The sequence below is a fragment of the Osmerus mordax genome, chromosome 19 (genome assembly GCF_038355195.1).
Source record: "Osmerus mordax isolate fOsmMor3 chromosome 19, fOsmMor3.pri, whole genome shotgun sequence".
Lineage (NCBI taxonomy): Eukaryota > Metazoa > Chordata > Actinopteri > Osmeriformes > Osmeridae > Osmerus > Osmerus mordax.
Genome location: NC_090068.1, coordinates 3585117 through 3602582, shown reverse-complemented (window position 1 = coordinate 3602582; position 17466 = coordinate 3585117). Strand labels below are relative to the sequence as shown.

General features: G+C 43.7%; 2 protein-coding genes across 4 annotated transcripts in view; one reads left to right on the top strand and one right to left on the bottom strand.

Moving 5' to 3' along the window:
* Positions 1 to 5512, top strand: part of rcc1l (RCC1 like) — a 43471-nt gene extending 37959 nt beyond the window's left edge. For both annotated transcript variants that reach the window (XM_067257790.1, XM_067257789.1), the window contains 5 exons: positions 3506 to 3687; positions 4400 to 4487; positions 4665 to 4838; positions 5009 to 5094; positions 5238 to 5512. In XM_067257790.1, coding sequence (XP_067113891.1) covers positions 3506 to 3687; positions 4400 to 4487; positions 4665 to 4838; positions 5009 to 5094; positions 5238 to 5315 — 608 coding nt within the window. In that variant the 3' untranslated portion in view covers positions 5316 to 5512. The remainder of the gene's footprint in view (positions 1 to 3505; positions 3688 to 4399; positions 4488 to 4664; positions 4839 to 5008; positions 5095 to 5237) is intronic.
* A 1551-nt stretch (positions 5513 to 7063) lies between these two features.
* Positions 7064 to 17466, bottom strand: part of castor2 (cytosolic arginine sensor for mTORC1 subunit 2) — a 43622-nt gene continuing 33219 nt past the window's right edge. The window contains exons 5-10 of one of the 2 annotated variants that reach the window (XM_067257793.1): positions 16442 to 16565; positions 15827 to 15937; positions 9183 to 9265; positions 8809 to 8903; positions 8612 to 8706; positions 7064 to 7325 (exon numbers count right to left, since the gene is read on the bottom strand). In XM_067257793.1, coding sequence (XP_067113894.1) covers positions 8641 to 8706; positions 8809 to 8903; positions 9183 to 9265; positions 15827 to 15937; positions 16442 to 16565 — 479 coding nt within the window. In that variant the 3' untranslated portion in view covers positions 7064 to 7325; positions 8612 to 8640. Of the gene's footprint in view, positions 8707 to 8808; positions 8904 to 9182; positions 9266 to 15826; positions 15938 to 16441; positions 16566 to 17466 lie in introns of both variants that reach the window. The other variant, XM_067257792.1, reaches the window with a different exon arrangement.

Genomic DNA, 17466 nt, shown 5'->3' with positions numbered 1-17466 from the left:
TTTAGGGAACCGACTGCTAATGTCGGCAACTTTTTTCTCAAAGAAGGAGGAGAAGTCGTCTGCTGTCAGGGTGGAGGGAGGGGGTGGGGGAGGTGGGTTAAGAAGGGTGGAGAAGGTAGAAAAAAGTTTGTGGGGGTTTGAAGCGGAGTTGATTTTGTTCAGAAAGTAGAGGGTTTTAGCACCAGTTATGTGAGAAGAGAAGGATTTGAGGAGGGAGTGATACTTATCAAGGTCCAGACCGCCTTTGGACTTGCGCCATCTCCTCTCAGCTGCCCGAAGGGTGGACCGTTCTTCACGAATAACATCCGTAAGCCACGGGCAGGAGGGAGAAGATCGTGCAGGCCTGGTTGACAGGGGACAGAGAGAGTCAAGTGATGCAGTTAAAGTGGTTAACAAGGTGTCTGTGGCAGTGTTAGTGGGGTGGGACGAGAACTCGTCAATGGGGGGGAGGGAGGATGTTACAATAGAGGAGAAATGGGAGGGTGATAGGGAGCGGAGGTTGCGCCGGAAAGTTACAAGGGGAGGGGAGGTAGAAGGAGTTGGAGGGAGAGAGAAAGAGAATTGGATAAAGTAGTGATCAGAAATATGCAGTGGGGTTACAGAGGTTAAGTCAGTGATACAGTTACGTGTCAGGATGAGGTCTAGCTGTTTGCCTGCCTTGTGGGTCGCCGGTGTGCTCAGCAGCGTCAGGTCGAAGGAGGTCAGGAGAGACAAGAAGTCAACGGCCTGCGTTCCTTGGAGGTGGATGTTGAAGTCCCCAAGGACTATCAGAGGGGTTCCATCATCCGGGAGGAAGCTGAGGAGCATGTCCAGCTCTTCCACAAAGTCGGCTAGCGGGCCTGGTGGGCGATAAAGAACAATTAAGCATGCCTTGATAGGATCAGTTAGCATCGCATAATGGTGTTCAAATGATTTGGCAGTAACAGGGAGTGGTGTGGATGTGTATTTAATATGTGGGGAAAGAAGCAACCCTGTCCCACCACCCCGCCCGGTTGAGCGGGGTGAGTGAGTGAAGGAGTGGTTGACGGAGAGAGCAGCTGGAGTTGCAGTGTTCTCAGGGCGGATCCATGTCTCTGTCAGCGCCAGGGCATGAAAAGCATGAGATGCAAACGCTGGGATGAAGTCTGCCTTGTTCACAGCAGACTGGCAGTTCCAGAGCCCTATAGAAAGAGAGAGGGCAGGTGGAGAAGATCTGGATAGGTAGTGAAGGTTAGAAGTTGACCGTATATACTTTGTGATATATCTACGTCTACGAGTAGTGTAATGAACAGGAATGCTGGAGAAACACATGCTAGCTATGAATATGTTTTTGGGGACAACAAAAAAAAAACTAAAAAAATCAATTTACGCTGCTGAAAATAACACCACTGCTGGTTTACGCTTTGCTTTTTGCGACATAACTCCTCTTTTCAACAATCTCCTGATCTGGGCTGCACAGCCTAAGCTTATTGAGGTGTAGCTTGAATTAGCGTTGCCTGTTAGTGGGTTAGTGGAACGGCTTGAGGCTTTAGTCTAAGTTGACGTCTACCCAAGTGAGACGTATTTGTGTAAGCGCGACTTGCATTAGAAATGTTGATGGAGCACCCCCTCTGGAAATAAAAGCTTAAATGTTGATCTTTGGTCTCACATTCATCGTTTGATGTCAAGCCCAAATGTTTTCAGTCTACAGCAAAAATAAAGGAATTGGCCTCACTGTTCCAATACTTTTGGAGGGCACTGTATGTCGTATTTTGACACCGACACATTACACCTACAGGGGCTTTTATGACATCCTATTCAGAATCCATAGGCAATAATATGGATTTGGGGGTGGGCACATGGGGAGTTGCCCACCCCATGTGGCTATAGAGCTCCAGACGCCACGTGACTTGACTGTTTACGTCGCCATTTTGGCAGGAAAGTAGTGGCAAAAATGAAAGGCCTAAGAACGCACTTGGAAAAACGACTCAAGTCGTAGGCCTACTTTGGGGGAAAAAACAAACCCCAAAAAACACCCAGAGTACAGTAAATCTGAGATCATTTGCGAACCATTACTTTTAGAAAAAACATGGATTTAGTTGCGGTTCGTTGCATTTGTTCATGTAATAGTTTATTAATCTTATTTGTCCTTCTTATTTGTCACATATAATCAAATCGAGATGGCACCGGAGCAAAGGGACTTGAGAAAAGTGGCAACTCAGAGTCACTGGGAGGGAGTGGTAGGTCTATACACGTGATGTGACCCTCTTGCTGAAAACGTGACATAATTGTCCCATAGGCTACATGACTTCACTCCCAGAGACGCAAGAAGAAATCAAATATGTATTTTACTATTAATGACAAAATAGTAACGCACAGTGACTTGGACAAATAACTTTAATCTGATTACTGGTTTGGAAATACTAACGCGTTAGATTACTCGTTACTGAAAAAGTGGTCAGATTAGACGGCATCACTGATGTTAAGGTCACCCAACAGTAGTGCCCAAACTCCTTAATGTTCTTGTGGTTGAATGGGCATAAATTCCCATAGACACTCCAGAATATTATTGGCTATGGATTTAGAATGGGACGTCATAAAGGCTCCTGTAGGTGTAGTGTGTAGGTGTACCGATATTTTTGTCAATATAGGCCACGTCCACACTAGCCCGGGTAAATTTAGATACGCATACATATGTCTGCGTTTGCACCTCCCGTCCACGCTAATATGGCGTATTCGGACACTGAAAACTGAGCTTTTCGAATACGCTCCCCTAGCCGGAGACATTTGAAAACGCCGGGTTCGTGTAGTAGTGTGGACGGGGTCCACGGAGCTTTTCAGATACGATGACGTTCAGTTGCCATGGCACTGGGGATAGCTTGCGCTTTAGACTATAGCTATAATGTCAAGACGAACATGGAAGGTGAAAGAAATATGCTGCTCCATCTCTATAATTTATTTACCAGTTTAGTTAGTGTACTTCAGGTACAAGTATTATCACTTAATAGATACACGTTACTCCTATGCAGAAGGCGAGCGTTGTACTCGGTGTGCCTGAATGATAGGGGGACAAGGCAGAGAAGATGGTTCAAACCAAACAGAGCGGCGATTCTGGGTGAGACCTCGCTGAACAGCTAGCTGGTGGGACAATTTTAAATTATACAACACCAAATAGTATTGCCCGAGGAGTATGTAAACAGAGCAGCGTGATGGCTGGAGGGAGGGGCAGGAGTGGGGTAACCATGACAATGATTGTCATGTACCCGTGTTAGTGTGGACGGCAAACATTTGGAAAACGATATGAAACCGCTAGTGTGGACGGAGATCGTTTTCAATTAGAATACGCGTATTTGTATTTACCCGGGCTAGTGTGGACGGGGCCAGTGTAATGTTTTCTGTACAATTTACCTTCTTCAATGATGTTGGCTCAGAAGATTCTGGTCAAAATAAATCTTACTTTAGATTTTTTGGGTACAAAACCAATATAGTACAATTACCTATGAAACTGAACCAAATTGTGCCATGGGTCATGGTGATGTGGTTGCAGGTCTGGGCCACTTAGACATGTCTGCCACACCCCTACCTGTAAGAGGGGATCTGGCAGGGGTGAAGGTGACCCAGGTGACAACCTATGGAGACTGCAGCCTGGCCGTGTCTGCAGAGGGACAGCTCTATGGCTGGGGCAACTCAGAGTACCTCCAGCTGGCGTGTGTAACTGAGGCAACCCAGGTGACACAATGCATGAAACATCATAAATCTGAGAGCTGCAGAAAAACCTTAAAGGTCCCATGACATGAAATGTTCATTTTAGGAGGTTATTTGACATTAATTTGAGTTCCCCTAGCCTGCCTTTGGTCCCCCAGTGGCTAGAAATTTCGATAAGTGAAACCAAGCCCTGGATATTCTTCTCCGCCTTTGAGAAAACGAATGCTGAAACGCTCGGTTTTGAAAATGTTCCTATTGTGACGTCACAATATGGAAGGTTACCTCCCCTTTCTCTGCTTTGCCCACACAGAGAATTTGGCCCACCAATGAGAAAATTAGCTACGACCGTGCAAGCACAATATTGTTTTTTACTCGCGACGTCATGGCTTGCAAATGACCGAAGCATGGCAGTTAGCCCTGCCTCTTTCTTCCTCATAGCATTTAAAGATACAAACACAGAAACGGCATGTCCTGAGGAAAGCTCATTGTAGGACTGCTCGTAGTGGCTGTAATTCTGCACCAAGGCTGAATTTCGGGAAAGAGACTTCAGATACAGTATTAGGGGACCACTAAGGCCTATATAAAACATTCCAAAAACAGCATGTCATGGGATCTTAAAAAAAAATCACATCTTAAAATCTCAGAAAGCATGGAAGAGGTATTTAGACAAGCACCTTATGTGGTGCAAAGCACACTTGTTTTATATCTATATGCTCACATGTTCCTTCCTTTTTAGATCAGCTCTCCTCGACTCTTGCCTCTCAAAGGGGTGGGCAAGGTGACTCAGGCAGCATGTGGAGGCACACAAGTGGCCATACTGAATGGTTAGCAAAGCTTTTAGGGAGAGTTGTGAAAATAGTGGAAGCTCGAGTAGGTTTTATAATATGTTTTTACAATTATATTAGAAAATAATTATTCATCAGACTCACAATGACTTAGTAAGATAGTGTTTCCGTGTGAAATGTGTTACACTGCAGATACAGAAACATTTTGTCTTGCAGAGCAAGGTGAAGTGTTTGTGTGGGGCTATGGAATTCTTGGAAAAGGCCCCAATCTGTCTGAATCCCAGACCCCAGAGCTGGTCCCTCCTACACTGTTTGGACGCTCAGAATTTAACCCCACAGTGACTCTCTCAAGCATCCGCTGTGGACTGAACCACTTTGCTGCTGTGACAGGTGGGTGAACCTGTTTTGGTAGATTGACTTGACTTAGATGGACCTGAAATTCAGAGCTGAAAGATGCTGTTCCATTTAATTTGTAATGTGATAAGCTGTATGTAGGCAGAAAAAATTCAATATGAATGACTTTATTGAGCTTTCAAACATTTTTATGTTTCTTGTTATAGACCAAGGGGAACTCTTTGTGTGGGGCAAAAATGTGAGAGGATGCCTGGGTATTGGAAAACACGACGACCAGTACTTCCCATGGCGGGTGAGTTATGTGTAACCATGGTTGTGTACAATATTCTACTTATGCCTAGTTTACTTTTCATTTTAGATCAAATGTTAAAGGTTCCAATTGCTTTGAACAAATCATTTTCAAACCATATTTACTTCGTCTTTTTGTGGTTTTAGGTAACTGTGCCAGGTCATGTGGTGGATGTGGTCTGCGGAGTTGACCACATGGTGGCTCTAGTGAAGTCCCTTGTCTGAACCCCCTGCCCACGCATGCACGCAAGCACACACACCAGCAGGGAGGCCCAGAGCTCTGACCTTCTCTCCAGCCTCTCCCCACATAGCTAAAAGGATCCGGACAAGTTCACCTTTCATCCCATGGACTGCATTTTGAGGCTTGGAACCTTCTGTGAAAGCTGTCCTCTATAGGTGCTTCATTAAAGTAATTCAATCTACTCCCAGTGTGTCTTCCCCAGCTAAACTACCTATGTCCAGGCCATGCAGGACATAGGTAGTTTAGCTGTCACCCAAACCAGTGTCTGATGATGCAAAGCAACACCTGTTCCAAGGATGACCACAGTCAAAAATTGGCTTCATCATAGTCATCAGTTCAACATAATATGGACTTTCTTGACTCCAGATCAATGTGTGCTGTGCAAGATTGACTGTATCCTTGGATATCATGCTCCCGTACCGCTGTTGGGTGGTTCTGTAAAAAGTACTATTGTTGTCAGTAATTGTCAATTGCATACATTTTGAAATGACTAGTTGCCAAGTGCGTTCGCAACAATTGTTTTTTGGTCATTAGTTGTCTTAAAGTGTGTAGAAAACATTCTCCCCACATGTTCATGCAAAGTCATCCATCACAGTCGCTTGAGTTTACACAGCCTCATGTTCCCTTACAAAGCCTAAATCTTGCTCATATCTGTATAAAATGTTCCCCTCTTTGTAGCAGTTACCACCTTGTTACACCCTAATCAATATGGCTGTGTTGTTACTGGCCTGCAAAGGGTGACCAGAGTTCCCCTCACCCAACACATTGATGTTTAAACAGGGAAAAGCTTGTGACGTATGGCCTCTCTGTGCAAGCGAACAGGACCTGTGCACTCTACAATGTTTACATAAGTCAAATGATGAAGATAACTGATACCACTCCCCTTTTCTTCCTACTGTTCTCAGCTGTTTATTTGTGACAATTACAGCTGAAGCGGTGAGTAAGTTGATACACCAGTTGGTCTTCCTTCCTGTTTGACCATCAATCGTCTTTGGCTCACCATACCCTTGTTCATCCACAAAATGGTCAACAACATTGGAACTGAGAGAACCATCTACCTTAAATGGAAAAATGATTGTCAGTGTTCAAATATAGAATACAGGCTTTATTTGCAATACCAATGTCAGACCACATTGTTATTGCACAGCAAGAAACCCTCTTTAACAAACGGGTCAAATAAAAGGTTTTGTCTTGATAGGACAGATAGAAAGTATACTGCACTTGATATTTCATTGTATTCATTTTTCTGATAAGTTGAGTGGTCAGCCTTGGGCAACATCATTTTGACAGTTTTTATTTGAATTAATTAAATGATTCAATTCCACATTTTCCAACACTGGTGGGTACTGTTCAGTGTATTTGGGTAACAAAAGGCAATTAACAGAAAGGTAATGCATTTTGCATTGACTTATCAACCATGGAATCAACCCGTTTCTTTCTTTTATAAAAAGCTGATCAGTAATAGGGGGTATGGCATCTTGTCACAATTCCCAACAGTCCCCAGGGTCCTCATTAATTTATATTGTATCCATCTCAGATCAAATCAAATGTTAATCACAATATGAAATTACCATTGATGTAAGCTTCAATTGTTCCAGTGATCAATTAGTAATTCAGAAAACTAGGGGATAAAAATTGCCTTGGGGACTGCCATTAAAATAAGACAATTTAACAAAAGACAGTAGAAATGACAGGTGAAACTGCTACAAGCTCAAAACAAACAAAAAAGCAGTTTGAGTAGTTTGTTTTTTTATTTCAATCAGAAGAAATGTCACCCTTAGTATTTCTTTTAACACTGATAAATATATGGTTTCTGCTATTCCAAGCTAACAGAAGAAAAGCTTTTGCTTGGTGCGGAGACAGACAGTCCCACCAAATGCTTAAGACTGACACGTCTACCTTTCTCAGGAGGATCCTTCAAGGGGTAAATAGGTTTTCTCCAATTTCACATCAGTACAGCAGGTCTTTAGGATAGACCTGTATTAAAGTGCAGACTGGGGGAAAAGAGGGGAAGGAGTTGGGTAAAGGTGGGGGGTTTACACCAGGGTGTTGCAGGGCTGGTTCATTTATCCACAACAGCAACAATCATTCATAACGGATCTAATTACTTCATGTCCACCACCTCTCCTGCGCTAATTTTCAAAACTGTTATACTGATGTATGGTAAAGACTTAGGAGGTCAAGCATGGTGTGGCAGTTGATGCAAAAAATATTCTAACAGAATGGTCTCCCAAGAACAACCCAGTCACTCGAGTACATGGACACTAGCTTAGGTGTAGCACACTTCAACGGTTGTTTATAAATGATATGATAGAAACAGTGGCTTAGAAATTTGCCAATCACATGCCATAAAGGTTTCATTACAGAATCCAGTATATCAGACAAATTTGAACCTTACTGGTCAACAGAGAGACGAAGACCAGTCCTGTACACATCTTGAATCATTAATCCAGCAATATATAATTCTAATTCTACTATAAGTCTTGAATAATATCAAATGCTAGTTCCAGAAGTTGTAAAATTCCAGACCACACCATCTGACACCTGCTCAAAATCTGAAATTATTTCCTCATTAATTGTGCACTGGGCATTAGAGAAGGCCTTTAAACATCTTGGCACTGAGAAAACTAAGAAAAGAAAGACTAATGAGAGATCTTGTTTGTAGAGTACATTCTCTATCCTTCCACAGGAGGGCAGGTAACTATTACAATATGGTCATTGCAGGAAAAGCAGCATTGGAGAAACAACAGAATGTCAAGACGAAAACAGATTCAGTCTGGTAAACTAAAGCAACACTTATGGGTTCAGGGAGCTTGGACGTGTGCACACCAGGGTGGTTAGACTAGTCCAGACCTGGCTTGCAGCTTCTCAGGAGCTGGTGTTGCAGAAAAAAGGGTGCAAACATGGTAGGCTGTGTCATGGTGAAACAATGGTGTGAGAGGAGAATGAAAAAAATACAGTGGTAACTACAGAGTTAGGGTCCCCCAAATGGGTGGATGTTGTTTGGTACAGTGGGGGGGTGAACATGTGCAGATTTAGAGCATAGTTGGCACCATCTCAGAAAAGGAGGGCCACTTTGAATGTCTGAACTAAAGCATCCGACAGCACCCCCCACCCCCTCACATACAACCAACACCCAAGTCTTTCTAGCTCCCATTCTCCCAGCACACACACACACAACTGCCCACCCCCAATAACTGTCCACTGGTAAGATCTTGGCACTTTTAAGAGTTGAACATGATAAATCAATGTGTGGGCCATGAAGACACAAGGCTCTCACTTTTTCACTGTCTACCTTCCCCATTCCCTTTACTGTCCTGGGCTCTCATTAGTCCTCAGAGCTCCAATCACACTCTGTATGTTTTCCTCTGGAACCTGGAAGAGATAGAGGTGAGGAGTGAAAGATTAGATGGTTTTATGGCAACAAGTATTCTTCCGATACTTATGTCTGCATGCAAAGCCAATTTAATCACTTACTAGGGCATGGTCAAACTTGAAGGTACTGATGTAATAAGCAGGAATGTCAGCAGTTGCCAGAGGTTCCGATATTTGAGCCACAATACCACACTCATCTGAGAAAAGGCAATGATTTTTATTCAGAAATACCTGTCAGTAGAATTAAATAAGCCTGCCATGATGTCAATTATATTCTCCACACTGCCTAGAAGAAAATAATCAGATCAACATTACGGTTTGATTTTCTCTTCACTTTAAGATGCTGGCATCAAACAACTGTTATACCAATGGACACACAGCCTCAAAAATATTATGTACAACTCCATAATGTAGTGGACCTGTGCAAAATCTGACTACCCGCAAACCTTGAATGGCTTGAGCCTTGTGATACTCACCAAATCCTAAAGGCTGCCCTCCGATACGAACCATCTTCCAAAGTTCTCCTGAAGCACTCGTGAATAGGACATTGTTGGGAAACCTAGGATTGCAAATCATGAGGAGACACATCATTTCTCAGGTTTAGCAATCTTGCCCAATCATACACTGTCTTTAAATATACTCTAGACATCATTCCTATGTATTCTACTAGTTCACATCTGATAGATGTGTCCGTATTTTCCGGATTATAAATTGCACTTTTTTCAGGTCAGTCAGGTGTGACATATATCAAAATATATATAATTTAACATGCTTTTAAATGTTAATTCATACTGACTGACATGTACCAACGAGTTCAACGGATTCAGTGATGTGGAATGAGATCGGGAGCTTGGTGAACTAGCTTACCGGTAACTTGCTTGTTGGACTCGCTAGCTTGTTATGTAAATGTAGCCTATTCAGTCTCCCAGGTATGTTATTGGGTGTGCTTTGCCTTCGGCAAGGGCACAACCTTTGTTCTCTCACATATATATATTTATTATTGGGTGTGCTTTGCCTTCGGCAAGGGCACAACCTTTGTTCTCTCACATATATATTTATTATTATTATTTATTTTTGCCCCCCTAAATCTTCGTCAATATTTGGCCTACATAGACAACCTAGGTGTCAAAAGTTTCGTCTTGGTAGCGATTGAGTTGCTTGTATTTTTATTTACATTCCGTTGCATGGTTTAGGCTCAAGTTAAGTTTTTGTGGCGAAAAGTGAAGCTAACGGTGGCTAATTTGCTAGCCACAGTCACTGACGTTACTTACGTCACTAACGTCTCGAAAACACGAGTGACTACCTGTAGCAGAACATTCGTTTCGCATCTGTTAACTTGGGGGATAGCTAGGCTAACTATAGCTTTACTGCAAGGCAGCTGCAGAAACGCCACAAGCAAAGAGGCCAGGGTGATAACTATTTACTCATTTTACTTTGTGATGTGAAACACAATTGTGATGTGTAATGTACAATATTAGCTGATATTATTAAGGAAGTAGGCCCACATCTACTTTCGGAAACAGTAGTCTACTATTTCACTGAAGCATTAGCATCATGACATTAGCCTCTGTTGCCCGGGCAATACATACTACAGTGGTCTATGATGCATCTGTTTTCAATCGTTAAAATAAACATTCCTCACATGTACATTTTCGTTGTAGGATTTATTATGACATTACATTACAAGTAAACGATTTGTTGGTGAAATTATCATTACCTGTGGTTTCAAACAAGTGTAGCTCACTGCAACGCTGTAGCCTATGCGAGACACTACAAAAACATCTACACAGCTGTTTAGGAAGTCAAACGGCGACAGAACATGTTCGGCACTCCCCTTACTTAAATTAAAAGTCTATCTAACTACTAACCTAAACTTCATTGCCACAGCCTAAACTTTGTCAATCTGTTCATGAAAATAATTAATTTCAGCCTAAACCGTACAACGGAACGTTACATCGAATTCAACCAACGCAATCGCTGCCAAGACGAACACAGCAATAGTCTAGTACTGTACTGTAGTAGTACAATTTACCGGGGCAGCTTTTCCACACAGGGCTATATCGCATTTTGCGTTGTTACTGACAATGATTGCTACCAGTGAGATTTTTATGAATGAGCGATTTTCCACTAAATAAACGTCAAGCTTATTTACGTTTTGGGGGGCATATTTTCAGTTAGCAGATGGTACTGTTTGAATCGTGATTCCATCTTCTACTGCCGGGTAACGTCGTAGAATAATCTTCAAAGGGGGTTCTTAATGAATGAATGCAATGAGTAGGCTAAATGCCTGAAAATATCATGAGAAGGGAAAAACTTAAAAGGACGTTTACGTCATAGAGATTAGGTCAATTTTTACACCGGTCTGCCAAATTTATTCGTTTTGATTCAACGATGAGGCTGCCTCTTGCAGGGGAAATGAGAAGACATCATATTTCATTCTACACTTCACTCGTATTTTGAGTTGTAAATGAGCAGCAAAAAAAAGATGCTTTTAAATCTGTGTAATCTTTATAAATAATAAGTAGGCCCTATGCATTTTTATATAAAATATACAGAAATATCAGTTGTAAAAATGTCATTAAAAAACAGACCCCTGTGCAACCGATGCAAGCAAGCACACCCTACAATTTCCCCAGAAATTGTACCCTCTCTAGTTTATGCTATTGTGTAGCTGAATAACTGTTAATGTGTTACGTTAACATACCGGACACCTATTTAAGGCCGAATTATACTTCTCCGACTCCGTTACGGACAGACGGACAGAGTCGGACGGGTTGGTTGAATTTATTGTACTCCAAAGGCTGTGGGTGCTGAAAACAATTCACCGCCAGAAGAGTAGGTGGCGCAACGGTTTTTTGTAAGTCGTCGTCGAGTGTTTATTTACCTAGGTTATCGAGAAGTCGGAGCAAATGTACAAATTAGCCGTTTCATCAATAAAATACGCACATCTCTCGTCACATTTTAATTCAGATGTTGATTTACATGTACTGTTTAGCTGAAATATGAATTGTAAAAACTTACAGCAATGGCGATCAAAGGATTCTGTTCGTTCTGTTTATCACGGCAACCCCGCCCCTGACACAAGCAGTTCTTAATACGGACCAATCACAGCCAAGGGGTATCCGTAAAATGACGGACGGAGAGACGGATAGTCAGGAAAATCAGGAGGTGCACGTAGAGTTCTCCAGTGCGATTAATGTTTTTTCCTCTTCATTTTTTCCTCTTCTTTGATCCAAGATGGCGCCAATGTTGGCTGCCTCGGTTGCTAGGTGTGCTCTGTTTTGTCTTGTTTTGTCTGTTAATTCAGTGTTCTGCCAAGATTTAAGGAGTTCTCTAACAAGAGAAGTACTTCTAAACATCAGGACTACAACTCCTGTGGATTTGTCTCCCACTTTTGTGCTTCCAGCGGCAGATTTAGTGGGAATTCTAGCCAGTGCCGCGCTAGGCTTTGCTCATGCAGTGAAACGCCGTAGAAGTGGAAAGCGAGCGAGAGCGTTAGTTCGGCTTCGCAGACGTGGAATCCGAACAGTGCTTCCAATTTTTTTCCTCTCCAACGTACGTTCACTGTGCAATAAAATGGACGAACTTCAGCTACTGAGGGTGAAAAACAGAGACTTTCTTTCATCTTCGATTTTGGGCTTCACGGAGACATGGCTGTGCGATTTGATCCAGGACACTGCATTACATCTGGCAGGCTTTCAACTTGTGAGAGCTGACCGGGACATTGCACTCTCCGGCAAAACCAAAGGCGGTGGTATTTGTTTCTACATCAACAGTGGCTGGTGTGTAGATGTGACAGTGATTCTGCAACATTGTTCTCCGGATCTGGAATAATTTTTTATAAACTGTAAACCTTTTTACTCGCCACGAGAATTTGCGTCACTCATTTTGGTCGGCGTTTACATGGCACCGGGTCCACAGGTTAAAGAGGCCCAACGCATGCTCGCCGACCAGATTCTGAGTGTGGAGCGAGCAAACCCGGATTCCCTTGTTATCGTACTCGGCGACTTTAACAAAGGTAATCTCAGCCACGAACTCCCTAAATACAGACAATTCATCAAATGCCCAACCAGAGAAGAGAACACTCTGGATCACTGCTACACTACAGTCAGTAGAGCCTACCATGCCGTCCCTCGTGCAGCACTGGGTCACTCTGACCATACCATGGTCCATCTGATTCCTGCATACAGGCAGAAATTAAAGCTCTGTAAACCTGTTGTGAGGACATCAAAACAGTGGACCAGTGAGGCTATTTACATTTAGTCATTTAGCAGACGCTCTTATCCAGAGCGACTTACAGTAAGTACAGGGACATTCTCCCCGAGGCAAGTAGGGTGAGGTGCCTTGCCCAAGGACACAACGTCATTTTGCACAGCCGGGAATTGAACCAGCAACCTTCGGATTACTAGCCCAATTCCCTAACCGCTCAGCCACCTGACTCAAGGCTATGGAGGATCTGCGGGCGTGCTTGGACTGTACTGACTGGGATATGTTCACGACTGCTACCAATAGTCTGGATGAACTCACAGAGGCTGTGACATCATACATCAGCTTCTGTGAGGACTGCTGTATTCCAACACGCACCAGGGTGAACTTCAACAACGACAAGCCCTGGTTCTCAGCAGAGCTCAGAAAGTTGAGGTCAGAGAAGGAGGAAGCATTCGGAGTGGGGATAGAGACAGATTCAAGGAGTCGAAGAACAGGTTTAGCAAGGCGGTGAGAGAGGCTAAACGACTGTACTCAGAGAGACTGAAGCGTCAGTTCTCTGCTAACGACTCTGCTTCTGTCTGGAGAGGGCTCAGGCAGATCACCAACTACAAGCCCAGAGCCCCCCACTCCACTAACGACTCCCGCCTGGCCAACGACCTGAATGAGTTCTACTGTAGATTTGAAAGACAATTGGACTGCCCTGAACTACCCCTTCCCACCCACGGGGCCTCCTCCCTCACCCCCTCTACAGTGACAACTCTCTCCATTCAGGAGTGAAGTTAACAGACTTTTCAAGAGGCAGAACCCCCGCAAAGCAGCTGGGCCGGACTCTGTCTCTCCTGCCACCCTCAAGCACTGCGCTGACCAGCTGTCTCCGGTGTTCACCTACATCTTTAACACCTCCCTGGAGACATGCCATGTGCCAGCCTGTCTCAAGTCCTCCACCATCATCCCTGTGCCCAAAAAGCCAAGGCCAACAGGACTCAATGACTACAGTCCCGTCGCCCTGACCTCTGTGGTAATGAAGTCTTTTGAGCGCCTTGTGCTGGCACACCTCAAAGCCATCACAGACCCTTTCCTGGACCCACTGCAGTTTGCCTACAGAGCCAACAGATCTGTGGATGACGCCGGTAACATGGCCCTCCACTTCACCCTACAGCACCTGGACTCCCCAGCATCCTATGCCAGGATCCTGTTTGTGGACTTCAGCTCTGCCTTCAACACCATCATCCCTGCCCTGCTTCAGGACAAGCTCTCCCAGCTGAACGTGCCTGACTCCACCTGCAGGTGGATCACAGACTTCCTGTCTCACAGGAAGCAGTGCGTTAAGCTGGGAACACAAGTCTCTGACTCCCGGTCCATCAGCACCGGATCTCCTCAGGGCTGCGTCCTTTCCCCTCTGCTCTTCTCCCTGTACACCAACAGCTGCACCTCCAGTCATCCGTCTGTCAAACTTCTGAAGTTTGCGGACGACACCACCCTCATTGGGCTCATCTCTGACGGGGATGAGTCTGACTATAGGTGGGAAGCTGACAACCTGGTGACCTGGTGTAGCCAGAACAACTTGGAGCTCAATGCTCTTCAGACAGTGGAGATGGTTGTGGACTTCAGGAAGAATACAGCCCCACTCACCCCATCACCCTGTGCGACTCCCCAGTCAACACTGTGGAGTCCTTCCGCTTCCTGGGCACCATCCTCACCCAGGACCTCAAGTGGGAACTGAACATTAGCTTCCTCACCAAAAAAGCACAACAGAGGATGTACTTCCTATGGCAGCTGAAGAAATTCAACCTGACAATGATGGTGCACTTCTACACAGCCATCATTGAGTCCATCCTCACCTCTTCCATCACCATCTGGTACGCTGCTGCCACTGCCAAGGACAAGAGCAGACTGCAGCGTATCATCCGCACTGCAGAGAAGGTGATCGGCTGCAATCTGCCTACCCTCGAGGACCTGCACACCTCGAGGACCCTGAGGCGTGCGAGGAAGATTGTGGCGACCCCTCCCACCCTGGTCACTCCCTGTTCCAGCTACTCCCCTCTGGCAGAAGGCTGCGGTCCATCAGGACCAAAACCTCACGCCATAAGAACAGTTTCTTTCCATCTGCTACTGGCCTCTTCAACAAGGCCAAGGACTCCCATTGACATTCATTCACTTATTTAACTATTATAAGTCCATCTAATGGCAATTCAGTATGCACAAGCCACTTTATCTCAGTATCCGATTGCACTATGTTGACCATTCACGCTGCTCATTATTCTTATTTTTATATATATTTTATATTTAAATTGTTGTATTCTTAGATTGTTTAGTTCTTAGAAATAGTTAAACTTTTGTACTTTTACTTAATTTCAGATCTGTATATGTTTAGTGTTTTGCACCTCCCTGCCACAGTAAATTCCGTGTTTGTATAACAAACATGGCGAATAAACCGAATTCTGATTCTGATGACGCATTTTTGGACTGATTAGATTTATACTCGCGAGCGAATATAAATCGACTTATAAAGCGAATTATCAGAAAAATACGGTAAGTAGTTCACATGTGCTAGATAAGGACTCTATGTAGCACGTTACCATGGAACTAATAGAACTATCATGGCAATGAATCGGTCTAAGGTTTCTCTTGCATACTACTTTAGAAAAACAGTTCCCCTCAAAAGTATAGAAAGCTTGGTCCACTTTTTATCCACATAGTTTGGAAACACCACTGACCCACATAAAGCATAGTTCAGGTCTGTAAACTCAGTGACCTCTTCAATGTGTAAATCTATACGTCTAGATTATTTGACAAATTATCAGGCACCCATCAAAACAAAGACTAACCTAAGGCCTTGTAGTAGTGAAAAATAATTCCATCAAAACACTTTCAATGCTCTTTATATATTGGGTACAGTGAGCCACATTACCTGCGTGTCATCTGTTCATCCATAACTAGAGAGATGTAGCCCTCAATCAGCGAGAAGGAGAAGAAGCGGATGTGACCAGAGTCTTCATTAGACACCCCAGGTTCCTTTATCCTGAGAAATAATATGGCCAAAGAAAGTAAATTATTCAACTGTCAGTGTTTACCAAACCCAAATTTGACACCGTGTTCAACATTAGACACATTTGGACAGGTCAGGTCCAAACCACCCACCAGTCTAACAATCTTTAGGTTAGGTATGGGGGTCAGATGGCTGAGTGGTTAGGGAGTCGGGCTAGTAATCAGAAGGTTGTTGGTTCGATTCCTGGCCGTGCTAAATGACGTGTCCTTGGGCAAGGCACTTCACCCTACTTGCCTCTGGGAGAATGTCCCTGTACTTACTGTAAGTCGCTCTGGATAAGAGCGTCTGCTAAGTGACTAAATGTAAATGTAGGTAAAGGACTTTCTATGATGAGAAAACAAAGTGTTTCAACCCAAGTCACGAAGTGCACCCGTTTAGTCTGCAAGATATTGTTTGCTTGAGTCTCTTAATAGAGACGACAGATGGCCTCTGGTGACAGCCATATGTGAAACAGGAGCGCTGAGGAGAGGTCCTCACCCGCCTGAGTAGAACATGACGTCCATGAGCAGGGTGACCACTGAGGGCAGTGTGTCTGGATCCAAGCTTGTCACACAGAACATGTTGCTGGGGCTGGACAATGGGTGGATGATAGGTCGAGGCACTGAAAGAGAGAGAAAGCAAACATTTTCAAGAAGCAATCCATGTTGAATATGGTAATGGTCCTCTTTCAGATGTAAAAAAAAAATATTATTTATTTATTTTTTACAATGGTGAATTTGTTTACAGTTACAGTTGGTTACAGTTTGATTGCTCCATTCAAGCTGTAATCCAGGTGTAATGCCAGGAATCTGTTTGTCTGTCTATGGCTTGATTATCTTGCGAACCAGGCAGTGTATGAAGATGAAATTTGGCAGGTGTATGGCTCAAGACCGAAAGACGTTCAGTGAAGCGGGTAAAGTTGTCTGGATGCCAAAAAACAAACGATATTTGAGGTGATATAAAAGGTGCCGCTTTTGAACAGGCAGGCCACTGCCTGTTATGGGTCCCTGAGGGCTGACAAACTGCCGTATTAGATAGGTAAGTTTGACGACTTTGCATGATTTCTGTAAGATTCTTGAAGTTTTGATTAAAAGTCAATAAAGACCAACGATGAGGATTTAATAAGTGGAAAAGATACTGAAAGCAACACCACGCATAGTAAGTTTAGCTGTGACAAGGCCCTCAACTAACTTGCTAACTAGCAGCCTGAAAGAAAGAAGATATTAATGTATTAATTTAGTTATATTGAAACTAAAGCAAGGCTGTGTGTGGCAAGGGAAAATATAAATGTTTTTGATTAGCTATATTTGTATGCAGGAGCATAGCCAGAACCTTTCTACTGGGGTAGCCAGGTTAGACCCAGGAATTTTATCAGGGTTGCCAAAATAACTAGCATACTTCAAATCTACAGAAAATGACCAAAAATGACCATACATTCTAAAATACTAGTGCCCAGTGCCCGTGATAAAATTGGCAATGATGTCACTAAAACACACATATTTCTGGAATTATAGATAGTGCAG